The sequence below is a fragment of the Frankliniella occidentalis genome, unplaced genomic scaffold, assembly GCF_000697945.3.
Source record: "Frankliniella occidentalis isolate FOCC.00 unplaced genomic scaffold, Focc_3.1 Scaffold2, whole genome shotgun sequence".
NCBI lineage: Eukaryota > Metazoa > Arthropoda > Insecta > Thysanoptera > Thripidae > Frankliniella > Frankliniella occidentalis.
This window is the reverse complement of record NW_026267132.1, coordinates 2,374,233-2,392,615: the sequence shown is the minus strand read 5'-3', so window position 1 is coordinate 2,392,615 and position 18,383 is coordinate 2,374,233. Positions and strand designations below refer to the sequence as shown.

At 35.7% G+C, this 18,383-nt stretch overlaps 1 protein-coding gene across 13 annotated transcripts in view; it reads right to left on the bottom strand.

The window, feature by feature from the left end:
• Window positions 1–130: 130 nt before the first annotated feature.
• The window catches only part of LOC113212866 (kinase D-interacting substrate of 220 kDa B), a 62,439-nt gene continuing 44,186 nt past the window's right edge, over window positions 131–18,383 (bottom strand). For 8 of the 13 annotated variants that reach the window (XM_026431710.2, XM_026431711.2, XM_052263697.1 and 5 more), the window contains 28 exons: window positions 17,673–17,804; window positions 17,490–17,588; window positions 17,314–17,412; window positions 17,029–17,226; window positions 16,655–16,945; window positions 16,471–16,575; window positions 16,293–16,391; window positions 15,928–16,204; window positions 15,679–15,843; window positions 15,395–15,602; window positions 15,184–15,321; window positions 14,960–15,108; window positions 14,769–14,889; window positions 14,457–14,682; window positions 14,185–14,364; window positions 13,260–13,280; window positions 12,227–12,439; window positions 11,915–12,152; window positions 11,668–11,833; window positions 11,376–11,554; window positions 11,150–11,295; window positions 10,303–10,326; window positions 9,497–9,691; window positions 9,246–9,419; window positions 8,977–9,157; window positions 8,351–8,427; window positions 7,336–7,468; window positions 131–4,106 (listed from right to left, as the gene is read on the bottom strand). In XM_026431710.2, coding sequence (XP_026287495.1) covers window positions 2,998–4,106; window positions 7,336–7,468; window positions 8,351–8,427; window positions 8,977–9,157; window positions 9,246–9,419; window positions 9,497–9,691; window positions 10,303–10,326; window positions 11,150–11,295; window positions 11,376–11,554; window positions 11,668–11,833; window positions 11,915–12,152; window positions 12,227–12,439; window positions 13,260–13,280; window positions 14,185–14,364; window positions 14,457–14,682; window positions 14,769–14,889; window positions 14,960–15,108; window positions 15,184–15,321; window positions 15,395–15,602; window positions 15,679–15,843; window positions 15,928–16,204; window positions 16,293–16,391; window positions 16,471–16,575; window positions 16,655–16,945; window positions 17,029–17,226; window positions 17,314–17,412; window positions 17,490–17,588; window positions 17,673–17,783 — 5,322 coding nt within the window. In that variant the 5' untranslated portion in view covers window positions 17,784–17,804 and the 3' untranslated portion in view covers window positions 131–2,997. Of the gene's footprint in view, window positions 4,107–5,063; window positions 5,455–7,335; window positions 7,469–8,350; window positions 8,428–8,976; window positions 9,158–9,245; window positions 9,420–9,496; window positions 9,692–10,302; window positions 10,327–11,149; window positions 11,296–11,375; window positions 11,555–11,667; window positions 11,834–11,914; window positions 12,153–12,226; window positions 12,440–13,259; window positions 13,281–14,184; window positions 14,365–14,456; window positions 14,683–14,768; window positions 14,890–14,959; window positions 15,109–15,183; window positions 15,322–15,394; window positions 15,603–15,678; window positions 15,844–15,927; window positions 16,205–16,292; window positions 16,392–16,470; window positions 16,576–16,654; window positions 16,946–17,028; window positions 17,227–17,313; window positions 17,413–17,489; window positions 17,589–17,672; window positions 17,805–18,383 lie in introns of those variants that run through there. The other 5 variants (XM_026431714.2, XM_026431703.2, XM_026431713.2 and 2 more) reach the window with 5 other exon arrangements.

Sequence of the window (18,383 nt, the reverse complement as noted above, 5' to 3'; positions counted from 1 at the left end):
TATTTTGTATATTTAGGAATGACTCTAGTAAGGTACTTGAATCTAATTTTACAGCCACTTCTACTCACTTCATTCACAGCCATAAATCATAACCGCGCGGACCGCGGGCCGTGAGGCTCTACCTTGGGGGGGGAAGCAAACATTCACGCAAAATACTGCTCCTCTAAGGATAATATTAAACATCTACATCTGGAATAGAGCTGACTTCAACCAAAGTCAAACAGATTTTGTGCGATACTGAAAAATTAAAGCTACAGAGAGCACTCAGGCTTACACAATAATAGATGGATATTTTAATAAGGATATTAATGAGTAATACTGATTAAAAACGAATAGAAAGCATTTGTGTAAGAGTGGGACATCACCTATGTCTTGGCTTATCAGAGCCTCACATGCAGTGAAAGACTTTGAGCATAGAGCTGACAATTACATTTTACTGGTCATAAAATATAATAATAAAGAAAGACGAACCAAACTAAATTGAAACACAACAAACATAAGAGGAAGCCTGAAAATGCACACAAGTTCCACCTAGCACTAACTGGATCACAAATTTATATAACTATATATGGATTCCACAAGGTAACAATCATTTAATTGATAAGATAAGTATCAACCGAGTAATCACACAATAACTTTGGTTTGTGTATTACTTAAAAAAATATTGAAAATTGTTCTACAAATCAAAATTAAAAGGTTTAATGTATAAAACTCTTAATAGTTTATGTTGAGCATTTTTCTCAGCAAACAGCTCCTGCAAATTGGTTTAGGTGTGTAACAATGCAAAGGAACATGATTTTGTCTTTCTAGCTAAAAACATAACATTGTACTACTACGTAAACTAGAAATACAGTACACATATATACACTCATTTTGGGTCAAGGTTTAGGAAACAATACATAATATCTGTACTAACAAGTCTTGAAACAGTTTGATTCGACTATTCCATTTATGTAATCCTCAAACAGTAGCAGTTCAGAAAAAAATGAGCATTTTACAGGGAAAAAGTTTTTAACAAGCATACAATACGACCTTATTGTCACTGATTACTGGTGGAGGAGCATTCTACTTTGTTTAAAATATCAAAAAAACAGAGCCACATATAAATTTAGGGCTGAGTTAAACTTTGAGAGAGCAGTAGATGTTGAGGTTGTTGTTTACAATACTATTAAATGATTGAAACTACTCTACAATTGACGTTTAGTTATTAGTTAGTGAGAAAATCAAAGGATGCATATTTCTTGGTATTGCTGTACCGGATGCATTTTGGGAACAAACAGAAGACAGGTGCGTAAAATGTTTCTGTATCAGTATGCATACTTTGGTTTACAAAGCAGTAAAATACAGAAGTAGAAAAAAATGTATCTGAAGATCATTAGTAGGTGCAGACCATACACCTTAATTTCAAGTAGAATAGCAGATGGTGCAAAGAAAGAAAAGTAATTTCTCAATTTAGAAAAAAATTGTGCTAGCAAGAAGTGTTATAATAGAGAAGGATGTAAAATATAAAATACCAGATTTGATGCCTAGCTTGCAATAACCCGCAAGACCAATTGACCGAAAGACTGTCACTATTGGTTTGATTTACATAGATAGAATTTAACAATACACAACCAATAATTATTACAATTTCAACATTGAATCAAAGCATACTAAAAGTATACAAGTGCACACATTAAAAGGACCATATTTCAACAGTCTTAGCTTCCAAATATTTAAGAAGAAGCCTGAGAAATGCCTCAGCTACAAAACCTAGATCACAATCAAATCACATAAGTATTCAACTGCAATGAACTAGAACATTCACTCCAAAAGGTTCACTCCCTCCCTCCTTTAAAGTACACATCCAGTATCACATCAATCCAACATAATTCAACAATAGCAACATGTAATGTCAAGTTATAAAATTACACAGAAATTCACACTTAAAAAGATTCACAACACTGACTACAAATCAGATCATGTTTAGAAAGACAATGATTCATAGTTTAAGTACCTACATTAATGTACTAAATAACAGTTACCATACTTATTGAATGTCCATTAGATACCGAAATATTCCCAATGAATGTATTAAAAAATCAAACAACAACACATTTTGAGCATTGATAACCAAGGTTCATAAAGAGTAATTCAAATTAAAAACAAGAGAAAGCTTGAAATTAAAGAGAGGTCTGGAGACTACCACAAATAAACACTTAAGTAAAAAGTACAGAAGCCAAAATACAGCTTGGTTTTAATCAGATGCGTATGAATAATTTCACAGAGTCAGGTAAATAGCTAAAAAGTAATAGAATTTTCAAAAACTACCTATTTTCTTGATATTAGAAAATCACAAGTAACTAGTGTTCCTTTCACATCCTTTTCAAAAATAAGTCAACACAACAATGAGCCAGGCTAATAATGAAAGCCTTTACAGAAACTTGTGTGCTCCATAAGGAACATGAGTTGCTATTGCAAAAGCATGGCAGAAACTGTTACCATTGTGACTCGGAAGCCTTAGAAACTATGCAGGTATGCCTGATTACAATTTGGTGAAACAGAAAGCAGACTTATTACCTTAAAAAATAAAATGTATTTTGTATATTTAGGAATGACTCTAGTAAGGTACTTGAATCTAATTTTACAGCCACTTCTACTCACTTCATTCACAGCCATAAATCATAACCGATAAGAGAAGTAGAATTGAGGCACTACCTTGATTAGGAACTAAGTTAAAAAGCCAACTTAAATTGTAAGCAATTATAAAATATGTCTTCTCTTAAGCTAAAATGAATCCAATGAAACTACATAACACAAAAGTCAGCTGTGAAAGAGAAACAAATGTCACATCCAGTTTTAACAAATTTCCTGAAAAATATAGTGGTGCTAGAAAGGAAATATTGAGTGGTCCCACTCATATTGTCCTGATCACACCATAAAGGACCATATTCCTCTATTTGTGCTACTTCATTCATGAGTGCATAGCACTTAAAAATTATTTCCTCTTTCTCTGTTTTACACAGAAGTCTCTGGGTTTTTCCAATCGCCATCTCCCTTATTGCTGTCCAGAGCAACTTCGTCTGATTTAAAATTATCAACGTTATCAAGAGCGTCTTGCCTGCCTAAATGATTTGGAGATGAACGATGTGAGCTCCGACCAATATCATTGAAAGAGTCTCCCCCGGCATATCCACTCCATGCTTTATTTTCTCCAATGGTGACACTTCCATGGGTATCTAAAACTTGAGTGAGAGACATAGCAGATCCTGATTTACTCCTTACACCTTCTCCAGCCATACCTAATACAATTATGGGGGACATAGGAGTGCTTGGGGAAACCTCACTGCTACCTGATGCACTTCCAGTATCACCAAACGCTCCATTAGCAAAATCATTTTTCCCTGAATGGCTTCTGACAGGCGAATTAAGTTCCGAAACAAGGGGAGTATTTTCATCATCACTGTCAAGATCTCGTTTGGAATCTATTGAAAGTACCACATCTTGTCCAGCTCTAGGAACAGAGCGTAAGATCTTTTCTTTGAGCCTGTTTAATTTTTCTAAGCTTGAAGAGGGAGACACTGATCGTGCTAGCATTTCTTCTCGACTTTTCTTTCGAGATCTTCGTGCCATATTGACGTTGTTTCTACCAATTGATGGTCGCCTTTCTATTCGCTCATCTGCAGAGAGCGATCTCACAGTAGCAAGTGGTGGAGCCGCTGATGGAGGGTTCAGGTGCTCATCTACTATCAGTGATGAGGGTCTTCTTTGAGATGTAAGCAGAGGCGAATTCGAATTTGATGCCCTTAATACTAAGGAGCCCTGTGAACCAGTCCTCTGGTTTATTAAGCCAGTGTGGTTATTAATGACTGCAGGTTGAATGGGAGAAGGCTTATTGATCAAATCAGCAGCTGAGGAGTTCTTCCTCAATGTTGGATTAGGGGCTTCACAAAAGCTCGTTATACTTAAACTGTCTAAGTTTGCTTCATGACTGGACCCAAGTGCAATTGCTTGCCAATGGAATGGATGTAAGGGTGACGACTGCAGCATTACAACATCAGTCTCTTCACGATCCATAAGGCTACTGCATTGACTCACACTCCTGACACGGTGGCCAAAACCAAAATCTGTACAAAAATATGAAAAAATGATTAGAGAAGAGAACAAAGACACACATACAAAAAAGATAAAGAGTGATATTTTTTGAAATCAATAAATTCAACATGTGGTTATCTAGCGGAACGCAAGAAATTTATGAAGTCAGTTCATATGTTAATACATATCTTCTACCACATGAGATTTCGAAGATCATAAATATTCAATATTGACAGACAAACAGTATGTACAGTCTTATCCAAATGCGGACGAAATTTTAAAAATTACATACAAAAACAAAAGCGAGTACAAATAGAATTTGCATAAAACGCAAGCTGCTGCAGCAACAAAGCAAGGAGAAGTAGAAGTTTGAGGATAGGTAAACTAAAATACCAATAGCATGCTCAGTTACTTTTCGATTGCTATTGCTAATTAATTTATATTGAAAAAAAGATAGATACTGCAAGCCAAGCCCCTTTAAGCATTGGCCGCAGGCTAGAAATGAGGCAATGCCACGCTAAATAAAGCATGGAAATTGAAGGAACTGTAAAACTAAGTAAAACTAACTACTGTACTGATACTACTGATAGACTATTGAAGGAAATTTCATTATACTTACAAGGTGGAAGAGTGGGGCTTACTCCATGTGCTTCAGAAAAGCAGCATGCGCCAAAACTATGTACAGCCAACAGCTAACAACACAATTTACATGCACACAAGTGAAGGTCTCTATTGCCATAGGGGGCAAATTTAAAGTGTTAGTGTTTGGAAAATCTATTAAAATTATAGAAAAGTGCTTCCAGACACACTTCAAAAGGGAATGTCATAAGAAATATAGGAGAAAGGTTTCCAGTCAGATAAGAGGTGCTAGAGTAATCACAATCAAGGCATTGAGTTTTCTTGTCAAAAACTGGGGATGTCCTTTTGAAGGAATCATGATCTTCTAGGTCTTTACAACCAAAGACTCGTGAAGAATAAAAATGATAAGCTACGATACAGCACAGTTGAAAATTTTATAATGACTCAAACCAAGATGGATTTAATATAACATTTGTTAACAAAATCCCCAATGGGTATAATACCTCATTTTTGCTTTTGATATACATTGAGATACATTCTGTTCCCTGAAGAGGTTAACATGCATGTCTCAAATGGAGTCATTCACTTCATAAAGGGTAAAAAGTCATTCAATTAATAAGCAGCAAATATTGGTAAACAAATGTTTTGACAATTTTAGAAAAATCAGTGGTACTGTGCACTCTAATTGGACATTCATACACTTTGAGTTTAGTTCTACCTACCCTTTCAGAATGTCTCAAATTCTTTAGGGAACCTCACAGAAAATTTTCCGTGTGTTTACATACGCGCCCAGTTTTGCATCTGAAGAACCCGTCCAAACAAGAAAATAAAAATCAATTATCAGCAATTTTCACTCCTTTATATGAGAGTTTTCTTGAGGAGATCATTAGTCTGAGTTATTCCCCCCTCTATGATGGTGTCCACACAAATTTATCATTGCCTTTTTGCAATGAACTGAAAGCAGGCAACCCCAACAGAAGCAAACAGTGTCAAGAAGCTTCTCACAGGAAAAATGTGTCTTTCATTTTTAAAACTAAAATTGTTTATTGAAGAATTGTGAAAAATGAATCTCAGAAAACATGTACAGTTTCCTGCCTCTGAACACATTGGCAAAATGGACAGTAATACAATTACAGATAATAGTCACTGATTTGTCTAGATTACTTCAATGTATAAGAAATGTATAGAACTAAAATATTGTCCACATATACAGAAAAATAAAATAAAATAGCTCTAAAATACAGGCTGATAAAAAGCCATAAATATGAAAGCAGCACTGGTAAGTTATTCTTGAACGTTATCTATTCAACTGATATTTACACAATGCAAAGCAGGTCCGTTTAAAATGAATGAATGGAAGTTAAAAGCACATATAAGACCTACTAGGGGAAGTATTCAATATTTTTCCACCTACTAACACAGATTTGAACCATAGATGAAAAGATAGTTTGACACACAATGATTCTCTACAGTACTAATGATCACACAATAATTACTATCATTATCTTTGTTTGTTTTGAATTGAGATTCATAGAGGAACAACTTCTCACCTCATCCACAGTGGCATTATGTTTCTGTATAAGCCACACTATACAATATGCATATGGCGATGAATATACTACATATTGGCATGCTAGCCTTGCCTTTCCAGCAATGTAATTCCTCAATGCTATCAATTCATAAACAAATCAACATGTAGATAAGCTGTCCAACAGCTCTATTGAAAAGAAGAAAACGAAAAAAGAAACAAAGAATGTATAAAATATGGTAAAAGACAGGCATAGAGAAGAAGAGAATAGCTAGAAAATTTGATTGATTTTTTTCTTTTAACAGCTCATGCAAAGTAATATATGTACAGCATACCAAGTGAAAATTACCAGATAGATTATTAGCAAAGATTTCAATATATTTATTTGAAAGCAGGATTAGGCAGTGTAATACACAATGCTGGATACATTGCGCAACATTCATTCTTTCCCCCAGCCTTTTCGATTATCTTAATATAAAAACTTTCTTATAACAGTACTTGCTAAGAAAATGTGCAGGGAATAGTTAAAAAAATGTTAGAACTGTTATGGTATGAATTCTTGCTACCCATTATAATTGAACCATTCTTCAAAGCAGTCCTGTATGCTTTGTAATTCTAAGTACCAATCGCTTTGGAAATCACACCATCACACCATACACTGTAACGACTTACAGCTCTCAGATCAACTGCAGATCCCCATAACCAAGGATTCCAATTCTTTGAAACCCTCGTTGCAACCAATCTTAAACACTAACAGTCGAAAAGATTAACTTTCATCCACTTTTACACTACTTAGTACAAATTTTATCACAGAATGTTTTACAATAATGGCATTAGCAAAAGCAGATAAAAAAACAATGCTTTCTCAATTTTTAAAGCCAATATCATGTTAAGAAAAACTACATGTATTTATGATAAAAGTCTTTCAAACTATCACAAAGTTATCAATTAAATTTTTGTATCTGGTGATAACTGATCACCAACAGGTGACTCTACTTCCAATGAAGATGTACTCACTTCATGGGATGAAAGTAAATCAGACCCTGAATAAGCAGTGGGATCCAAGTACACATCTAAGGAAGCAGTTTGTCTTGTGTTGCCGTGAGAGTCGTGCAGAGCATCGCGGAAGGATGGGTATGCCGACTGGGACTCACCTGGATCCTGAGGGGCATTGCTGACCACACTGAGTCTTCTTTTTGTTTCAACGGATTCATCCAAGACATCCTCACAGGCCTCCTCATTAAGAGTTTGAAGAGCACCACAGATCATTTGCTCTTCAAGGGTCACCTGAAAATATGTGTGAATGACATTAATGGTTCACTCTTCTATGGATAGAGGAGTTACTCATTCAATATTAATTATATAGAATTGAAAGGAAATGGATACAGTGACTGTCAGACAATGAAAACATTACAGTGACTATCTTATTACACAAACGTTTATTAGGCTGTAAAACATGCAAAGTTAATTTTAAAAGATGACTGAACTAAATGAACTATATGAACAGGAGTATGGAAATGCTTTCCAATGGATTTAAAGCATATGGAAAAACAGCTGCATTGTTTAAAAAGCTCATCATATTTAGCAAAGGAATAAATAATGGGTGCTCTTTTTCCAAACAAGAAAGTGGTATTTGCAAACAAGAGTAAATTCAATGCAGATTAAGAACAGATATATAAATAAAATATAGATAGATTTGTAGTGTAAAACTGCTAATAATAATGCAATGTAAGGCACAGTAATGCACTTGCTTTGAAAGCTAGTGAGTACTTTGCATTTCTGTTGCAGGTGCTGATGTGAAGAGTTCCTAGAGGCCTAGAGTTGCAGCTTGTGCAATCTCACCTGATACTGCTTTCCACAACCATAAATTGATGCCATAAGAAAAGCAAAAATGATTTACTTCACAGAGAAGATTTTCGTTTAAGTAAAATCAGAACACAAATTAGGAAATTGGGTATCTAGCATGTGTCACAAACTTTATAACAATCTGCAGATTGCTCTAGGGTAGGAATAAATACTGGGGTAAAATGGGGAAGATACTGTCCATCCAGTCCAAAATTTTGAAGCAAAAGGAGGAGGAAGGCAAATGTCACACCAGAGAGGTGAGGTATAGCTACAAAATAATGTGTATACCCAAGGAATTTTAAAAACAGAACAACATAATCTTACTTGTTTTTCCATGATACTGGGCTTTGAGCGCAGAGCCATTCCATCCTTGTCAGAAGGAGCCATCTTCGAAGCAGATGCTGCGGCAACACAGAACAAAAATATCCAACAACCACAACCAACAACTACAAGCATTTAACACAGCTTCTCTATTATTTATAATACATTAAAAGGCATTTTCATCATTAATATTGCAAAGCATTTGAGCCCATAGCTATGATGACAGCGAGATGGGTTACAAAAACTATGGATCACTTCATAACAGAACTAAGCCTCCACAAGTTTTCCTTTGAGACTGGCAGTGGACTGTTATTAACGAAAGAGTTATGAATGATATAATCTTACGTGGAGGATCACTTGTTATCATATGATAGCACACTCTAGCTAAGTAAAAATGAACAATTAAGATATTCAGTTAGTATCATGCTTCCTATAATAGTGGTAAAGCATGTGATTACAGCAAAATGACTACAGATTATAGATCTGTAGTCTCTTTTATAGAAATCAAAATCCCCACAAACCCATTTGCTTACTTAGCTCAAAGAATGCCCATTAAGACATGTATACATTTAAACAAAACTGTCTCCCTAAACAAAATGTACACCAATGTAGTGGAGAATGTTACTTACGTCTCCTCTCTCGCTCTCTTTCCTGTGGAGGGGCAGTGGCCTGAATACTAGGTACAGTGAACCGCACATTCTTATTGGGATTAGTCTCATCTACTTGACTGAAAGTGGTGAGTTCACGCTCCCTCAGAGCCACAGCAAGCATTCTAAAAAGCTCCCAATCTCCAAAACTCATTTTCAACACCTGCAAAAAAAAGATATTGATATTATTGAAGAGTTTGAATTACATACATAGTACTGTGGTTACGTAAAAACATTTAATATTGAATTACTTTTTTGAGTTCATCAAAATCACAGTGGAGTAAAACTCTTCCATTTATATTGTGTTCCCTGATAATACTGGTATATCTAGCCACTTGAGATGAATTTATATCAGGAATTTTAGAAAACATTTGACAGACACCATCTACTGAGAGTTCAGATAATTTCATATCAGCAACTTCGGCCTGCAAAGCAGAGAATTAAGATAAATGACAAGAAAAACTTAACTTAGTTTTGTTTTTGATCAACACAAATCACTTACAGTAAGAGTGATTGATGGCAAGCGTTGCTGCTGCTGCTGCTGCTGTTGCTGATACATAGGAGATGATAAGGCAGACATGAGCGAGACATCTTGCATGCCCATCCAATTATTACCTCCCCATCCCATAAAGGAGTGAGGTGAATGGTACATCTGACTTGGTGTACCCTGAATGGTTGAACTGCGCAAAAGTGGGCGCTGAAACAAAAGGAAGAAAGTAAATTAACATGGAAAAAAAGCTTACACGGTGAGTGCCAAAGCATGATCACCTTGGGTGCATTGAGCATTGAGCCATGCAGGTGTTAAGGTATAGGTTGGATACTGACTTAAACACAAATTTCATTGATTTGTATGACTAGAGAATAAAACCGAAATATGTGAAGCAGGTATTATACATTTCAGAGGAGTTATTATTTTAAGATTTTACAGTTCCGAAAAATTAGTTGTGCAGTAAGCCAGTAGAAAACGCATGATTATGTAATTGTAAAACAGATTAAAAAAATGTGTATTGTGAAAATAAAGCAACATTCTCTCACAGTCCCAATAAGTAGTCAAGTTAAAATATAGCTATGGGCTGTTCACAAGAGCAAAATGTACACAGCTGTCAAGCTATACACATTCACATTATGTACCCAAGACAAAATAAATTATCGCACATATACATGTAAAGCTGTAACTTTAGAACTGTGATGCAATAACACACTTATTGCTGATGACCATGGAGATCATACATTTTGTTAGAAATATTTGAGCAAAGAAAACTTTTGAAAGACTTCACAAGCAATTAAAAACTCCAGACGAGTACTCACAAAATACAGATTAATAAGATCATCCTGAAATCAGAGCAAAACAGGAGATTTGCAAGTGGCATTCTTAAATGTTGTGAGTTTAGAAAATGACCACCAGGATGCAAACGTCTCCTTTACAGTCGTCCATTCCTCGCAATATGTTTAAACAATTTTAAACTGTCTGCTATTCTAAGCAAATTTAACACCCTCCTTTGAAGAGGGACAATTTGTTTTCTCAGAAGAACAAGCATATCAAGGTGTGTGGCACACATGTTTACTAAAAGAGTACACTGTTCTGAATACAGAAGCGAAGACAAAATTGAAACTAAGGCAATTCTAAGGTACTCTGCAATTTTTTTTATGGTGAAGCATGTAAAGAGTTTAATATTATACATTTGATTTAAGCCAAGGGTTAGCCCTTTTAAAGAAAGTAATGAATTTTGCAGATCTAAAATTGAAAAAATAGTTGGGTCCCTGTAAACAAGTAAACTGATTCTCCTCACATTTTCACATTCTTGAGTTATCGTTTTGCTCACAGTTTTCAAAAGTAAGTTAATATCAGTAACCAGTCTATTAATTTCTTTAGCTTTAAGAATACAATGCCTTAAAGAGTTCATGGACTTCTGAATGATTTTTTCCGCAAGACCCATACATCTTGAACCCTGACGCAAAAGGGCTTCTGCTTGGTGTAAGGAGGAACTTGTGTCTTGAGAGAGCAAGGTATATTGCTGCACCAAATGTTTCACCCTCTGCTGTCGCCGGAATGCCAATTGCTTACGCAGGGTCACTTTTTTCTGCTATCCACCAAGGAATATTGGTGTCTACACTAAAACTGTGACAGGAAAAGCAGGAAATGTGCAATATTTACCTTTTTTGTAGAGCTTGGAGTTTTATTCTGACCATTCCAAGATGCATTGTGAGGCAGTAATAAAGACTGTTGATTTGGTAGAGGGTTTGCAACATTTTGTGGGAACATCATCAACCCTGCAGACTCTTCAGCACTTTGTTGTTCCTCTGTAGACAAAGTAAGCCATTCAAGATAAATAAATACTCAGTTCACAATGGGTGATCACACAAGAAACTCCTAGTATTACCCTTGATAACTTTCTTCAGGTATGGATCCAAATTTATGGTAAAAGGAAGAAATACTTTCAGATCACTAACAAGAAGGTTGTTACGATGAAATGTGAGAAATATATCAAACTTCTTTTCATCTCGATCCAAGTCTAAGAGAGGCACAACGTCTTTTGACATTGGAATTTGAGGACGAACTCTGCATAAACAAAGAGTGTGTATTACAGGAATGCAAAAAAGAAACAATAGACATGCACATGTATCAAAATAACTTTTATGTTACTGAAATATGATTTTGATTTTCCTTCTTACTTATCATATAAGGTTTTGAGAGAAGTATTGTCGTCTAAGCTCTCATCCATCATTTCATAGTACAATATAATCCATGAGGTGCGAAATGGCCATTGCTCAGTAATATTAACCCAATTTGCAAGATGGTACCAATTGAAGTCAATTTGAAATGCTTTCAATAAACGACCTTAGAAAACAGAACACAGTTAATCTGGCATCTAGCACAGAGCAGAACAAAGAACTTAATAAAGGAAATATAAGGTATTACCAGTGATATAGACAACATTCATTAGTCGCCTCATACTACGAGGTGTAACATCACTAAAATAATCGTCTGTCAAAAGCATTTTTGTGAGGTCATGTGCTCCACCAATTCGATTCAAATTACTTCCAAGACTGCTAGCTACACTTTCACTTAATTTCAACTTTCGAGAGCCCTTTTTGGGCACAGTTTTAAGGCGTTCTGTGCTACTCATACCCGACTCTGTGGATAGCCTTCTCGAAGTCTGGAATAAACAGAATAATCACTGACAAATTCAGAAGAGTGTAAATGGCAATATATACTCTGGCAACAACTTACTTGACTATGAGCTGGGTAACCTAAGTAACCATCATCACTGGACTCAAAACCTGGTTGAGACTTTCGATGATGCATTGCTGCGTTTTGAGCAACTTTCACATTTCGTAAGCCTGAGTTCTGAAGATAAAATGGTAGGTGGACCATATTGCGCAGATAGTCATGTCCACCAATATTTGATTCAGTAAAAAGACGCCTGCTGCTTAGTTCCACTGCCTAAAATCATAAAACACAAAAAATTTAGCAGTTTCCTTCACATTTCAGCTCTCAATGGAGCTCACTGGGAGTTTAAGATATTCCTATATTGTCAAAAAAGCAAAGAAACAGCTAAAATTTGAAGAGGACTGAAACTCAGAACAAGGAGTGGGGAGTATAAGCATGTTTAAATTAGAGATTGTCTCAACCTAACATGCTCAAATGTATAAACTCTTTAAAAAAAAATAACAAAAGTATAAATAACGATAGAAGCTGCTGACTTTTTCAATGACAAACTAGATAGGACAGCAAAACACAACAAAGAGAATAAGAGGTGTGTGTAAGGGTCAAGTCAATGTTATTCAATTAAATTTGTAACAGATTAGATAAATGAAAAAGTATAAAAGAGAGTACAACTAGATATGACTTATTTTATAGCAAGCAATAGAGAAAAATGGAAGACATAATGGGTCTCTAGGTTAGAATAGCTATGTACCCTAATTGTCATGCTAAAGCTAATTTTCATCCCTTAAAACGATACAGGAATACAGTAATTTTTTAGTCTCATAAAGATTAATATGATGGAGATTGTAAAAATACAAATCACTTGATGTGTGTAAAGCCATAGTGTAAAAGCTTAACAAAAGGTGAATCTATCAACAAAATATTACAATACCATAATGATTCTCTACCAGCACTACATTGTCAAATATAGATCAAAACATTTTAAAAGCAGACATTATGTACAATAATTTGCATGTTTGCATACAGATGTAAGCTTATGAAAGTCAACAGAGAGGGATTCAAAAACCAAATGAGAAGAAACAAAATTTTGACTCACACTGACCTCCTCGCTTGCCACCTTGACAGATTTGCAGTAGGAAGAAACTTACTGATTAGAGAACAATAGAAATCTTACCCACCCAGTACTTAAGTCTCATGTCATGATGTGCCAGATTTAAAAGACAGATAAGACAAAGTCCCCTTCAGCCCACTAGATAAAGGAACTGATGTGTACTTGTATGAATAAAGGAAACTAGGTACATGGACCCTACTAATGAAGCAGAATAAAACTGCATTTTACAGTCATAGGAAGAGTAGAAGAAATAGAAAAGCATGAAGGTCAATGTATCATTAAGGTTTGATGATATTTCGAGAAATATTCCCCCAACAATGAGCAACAAAAAAGCCAATAAAGAAATGCAGTGTAACATTAATTGTCTGAATGACATTATAGCTCCACTACCTCTTGCATTATCCTTCAAAAATAATCATAAAATGGTAATTTGCAGGCGCAAAGACTACTTGAGCCAGTAAATATTCTACCATGTTATCCCAGCTTGACATTAAAAAATTAAAGCACAAAAGGCTCATGTGTGTGCAGTGGAAGAGTTTTCATGTCAGATTTCAACTTCTGGAGAGATTTCTCAGAGTTGATAGGCAGGAAGCATCTGAACATTGCATCTAAATTAACTGTTGCAGCCCCCAAAAATATTAAGTTGATCCTGAATTATGTACCAGCTTGAAAAGGATCAAAGGAAACATCACTCCAAACCAGATTCATCACAAATGCCTGAACTAATAGCCTGCCTATTGCAAGGAAAGTCATAAGTGCCCTTGCGGTTTGCAATGTGGTGGCCTTAACTTAAAACTAAAAATTAGAGGAATAATACTTGAAATATCTTGCACCTTGTTGGAACAGCATCAGCATCATGATACGATATACGAGAATGCCAGAAGTGACATACCAAGTGCATTATCCTTACCTTAGACACAACATGAGGGTCAATGGCAAGAATTACAATATACGGAGAGTTTGCATCTGAGAAGAGGAGATGAACTGCATCTAGCACAAGAACAACTTTATCCTGCTCACAAGCATCCAGACCATCTACTACTATCACCAGACGACTTTGTTGTTGGCAAAATCCATCCAGACATTTAATCTGTGACAAAAACAACACACACACCATTTCAGAATATCCATTTGAATTTATATTATTATTTGGATCAATGAAAAAATGCAATATTATTTTACCATTTCTGTCATAAAAGTAACCTCTTGGCGTACAGCTTGCAGGAAGCCTTCCGATCGCAGTGTTTCAACTCTTGTAATAGTCCGCTGAAGTTGTCGCCGCTGAGAGAATATTAACGATCCGAACATTCTGCCCCAAGTATAAAAGTTGGAAACAATGGCCATAACTACAACTAAACCAATGGTATACAAAATCACTTCCGCCATTGTCTTATCAATACTTGAGTCACTAGATTAAAAAAAAAAGACCGTAAATATTAAAAAAAATAGCAAATACTTCACATGTGGGTTGGTAAAAAAAAATGATTAACTTACTGCTTAAGATAAAGAGTAAGAACTATAGTTCCCACAAAAGCAGAAAGGAACATTACTTCACAAATCACAATGTAAGGAACACAACACAACTTCCTCAATCTCCAAGAGGATGAACTTTTATCTGAAATAAAGACAAATATTAATGCAAGGGAGTCCAACTTCTTAACAGCAAGCAGGTTTAAAGGTCTTACTTATTTTAGGTCGGAAAGCACGGTACAAACGGGTTGGTAAACCTCCAAAATCCTTTTCTATTGCATCATACAAAGATCCCAGCATTTGAACAACAGAACTTTCTCCTCCAGTAGTAGAGCTCATTCGAGTTTGATCAGTAAAGTAAAATCTGAAAGAAATTAGTCAAGTTTTTGGCATGAAGATTTATAACAGTGCATTAAGAGAAAATGCTATGTAAACCAACCTGATGGGATGAGCAGCCAGCACATCATCACTATGAATTCCAGGAGGATGGCAAAACATAATTTGAAGAACCAACCTCAATGTGTCTACTTTCTTGGTGAAGTAAAGATGTGCTAAGTATGTCCATTTCCAATCATACCTAAAATTCAAAATGTATCTTTTAGTTCCGGAGCCAGTCACACAATCAAATGAAATGTAATGAAAATACATACCGCTTTCCACTGTACCACACTAAGATAGCAAGGCAGTAGGAGACAATAAAAACGGCTAAGCCAAGCGAAAGGCCTACAATCCAACTTAAAGATATAAGTCCAAAGACTAGACCAATTAACAATGAAACATGGAAAACCACAAGGAATAAAATCCATGTGAACTGAAAAACAGGGTCTACCCATTGCCGTGCAAAATTCTGCATCTCCTCTGAAAAAAAAAAACAATTTGATGAATATTTATGTGCATTTCAGAAGTTAACTTAGAGACAGATGAGTATTCATACCTCTCAGCTTATTTAGAAGAAACGATTTGCCACTACCCCATTTGGCATACAGTCCTACAGTAATAGGCATGGAAAGAGAAGGTTCACTGAGAATATCAGCTAATGCACTACTGTACAAATCATAACCAAGCATATTTTCATTGTCTTCATTTGTATTAAGTCGGCCTGATTAGAAGAAACAGAAGTATTCAAACATTAATATAAAAAATGGAACAAATCAAGAACCATTAGTTAGCAAAATGAACTTACGAGCACCAAATATTTGTCCTAATATTGTTTTATCATGGCTCATATCAATGTTGTATGGTGTTTCTCCTGCTCTATTTGGGCGATATAGTAATTGAGAATGTTTGGGGTTGCGAAGAAGAACTTCCACAACAGCTTTAGAGCGGGCACGCATTGCAATGTGCAGTGCAGTGTCTCCACGCTTATCAGCAGCATTCACTTTCGCCTTTTTGTCGAGTAGTAACTGAACTGCTTCAGAATTCCTGGAGCGGACAGCTCTGAGCAAAGCAGTATCCCCATCCTGCAGAAGACAACCTTGTATATATTATCTGATGTCGATCAAATGAACTTAAACTTCATTTCGGATAGAATGTTATAAAATAAAATACCTTAGTTTGAACTTCTAAATCTGGATTTGAATTCAACAGCAGTTTTAAAATAGGAATGTGGCCTTTCTCTACAGCAGTATATGTGGCAGTCTTTTTCTCCTGAAAAGCAATAGACAATCTTATGAAGAAGAGTTCACGAACTGGGGTGAATAAGACAACATTAAAAAGGATTACAAACCTTTCCTGGAATGTCAACATCAGCATATTTCTTTAATAAGGCCTCCACAACACTGCGGTGACCTCCTTTGACTGCATGTATGAGTGTCGTGTCCCCCATTCGGTCCTGTAAAAGTAACAAACAACCATTTCAAAATTAACTCTTGTCATAAATAACCAATTTTAGAGCGTAAAAGTGTACAGACCTGAATATTAATGTAAGCACCATAATTTAAAAGTGCTTGAGCTATTTCAAGGAAACCCTCCTTGCAAGCAATAGTTAAAGCAGTGTGTCCATCTTTATCTAGAGCATTCACATTTGGTTTGTGTTCCAAAAGTAGGTTTACTATTTCTAAATGATTTCCCATTGTGGCAACCAGCAGTGCTGTCCATGAATACATGCCAGCAGTATCCACATTAGCACTAGCATTAAGTACAGCTCTCACAATAGAGACATCACCCTTCCGACATGCCCACACAAGAGCTGTAGTACCATACTGAAAAAGTAATATTCATATTTTAGGAATATAACTAATTTTAACATGGTTATCCAGTAGGAAATTTGAGAATAAATTCAAACCTTATCACCAAAATTGATTTTGGCTCCCGCTTGTATGAGTTTTAAAGCTATCTCCGTATGGCCTCGTCCAGCAGCCCATATAAGGGATGGTATGTGAAAATTTCCACATGCATTAATATCAGCCCCACGCTCCAACAATACATCCACCACATCTTCCTTCCCCTTATAGGATGCCCACATAAGGGCAGTCCAGCCTCCCTAAGAAGGAAAGAAATAAAAATGATTCAAAGCACTTAGATATATATCTACATAGATTTATTACATACAATGAGTTTAAATAATCACCATATCTTTGTGTTCAATGTCAGCACCATTGTCAAGAAGCTCAACACAGATATCTGCATGACCTTCTTTGGCAGCGCAAAGCAACGCACACCACTGATCCTGTGACAAAAATATTTTCAATGTGTTTAACTGTTATGGTGACTTCTAGTCTTCTTATCAATAAGTTCCACCCTTACATTGTCCTCAGCATTAACATCGGCTCCATGACTGATGAGTTCCCGGACAAACTGGAGCTTTCCTTTAGCTGCAGCTACATGCAATGCTGTAGCTCCATTCTAGAATAGAGACAAAACTTAATGACATTGAAAAGCAAAATTTCAAATGGCTTGGAGAAATACAGCAATACAACATACACCTACCTCGTCTCTATCATCAACCACAGCACGCTTATTCTCCAAAAAACCCTGCAGTGCATTGATATTGTCATCCCTGATGTAATTTACTAGTGTACGATGAGAGAAAGACACCATGGATTCACTGTGACTAAGGGCCTGTAAACATAAGAGAATGACAATATTAATATAGAGAGTGCTAATACGTTATCAGTGGTGCTTTAATCAAAAGAGAAAACCTTAAATCAAAGGCATTAGCTGGTTTATGGGCTCCAGTCAATTGAGGAAGTTAAAACAACAAGCTTGGGAGTTCTAAGAGGAAATTCAGAATGCATAACATTGTCACCTAAAAATAGGAGAAATAAGTTTAACAATAAGAGAACTTTAGAGGTCTAGAAATACGAATGAGTGAGGGACTTTTCAGTGACTATGACTTAACATGGGAGGGCGACCACTATGTGGTCTTGCCACACTCAATGTGTTAAAATATTTATAAACATATTCAATCATAGGTTGGATATTCAGATGAAAATGATTAATGAATTTTAGTGCTAATTACACATCAAACCACACAATCAAACTGCTGCAAGGCATTAGAAGCAACTAAAAACAGCAATTATATACTTGGTTCCAATCAAGTGTATTTCAGGATCTTGAAGAAATACAGTAAAATGTCAATGGCCATACATGCAAAACAAATACAAAAGGAAGAAAAAAAGAAAGTAAAAAAAGGACCCT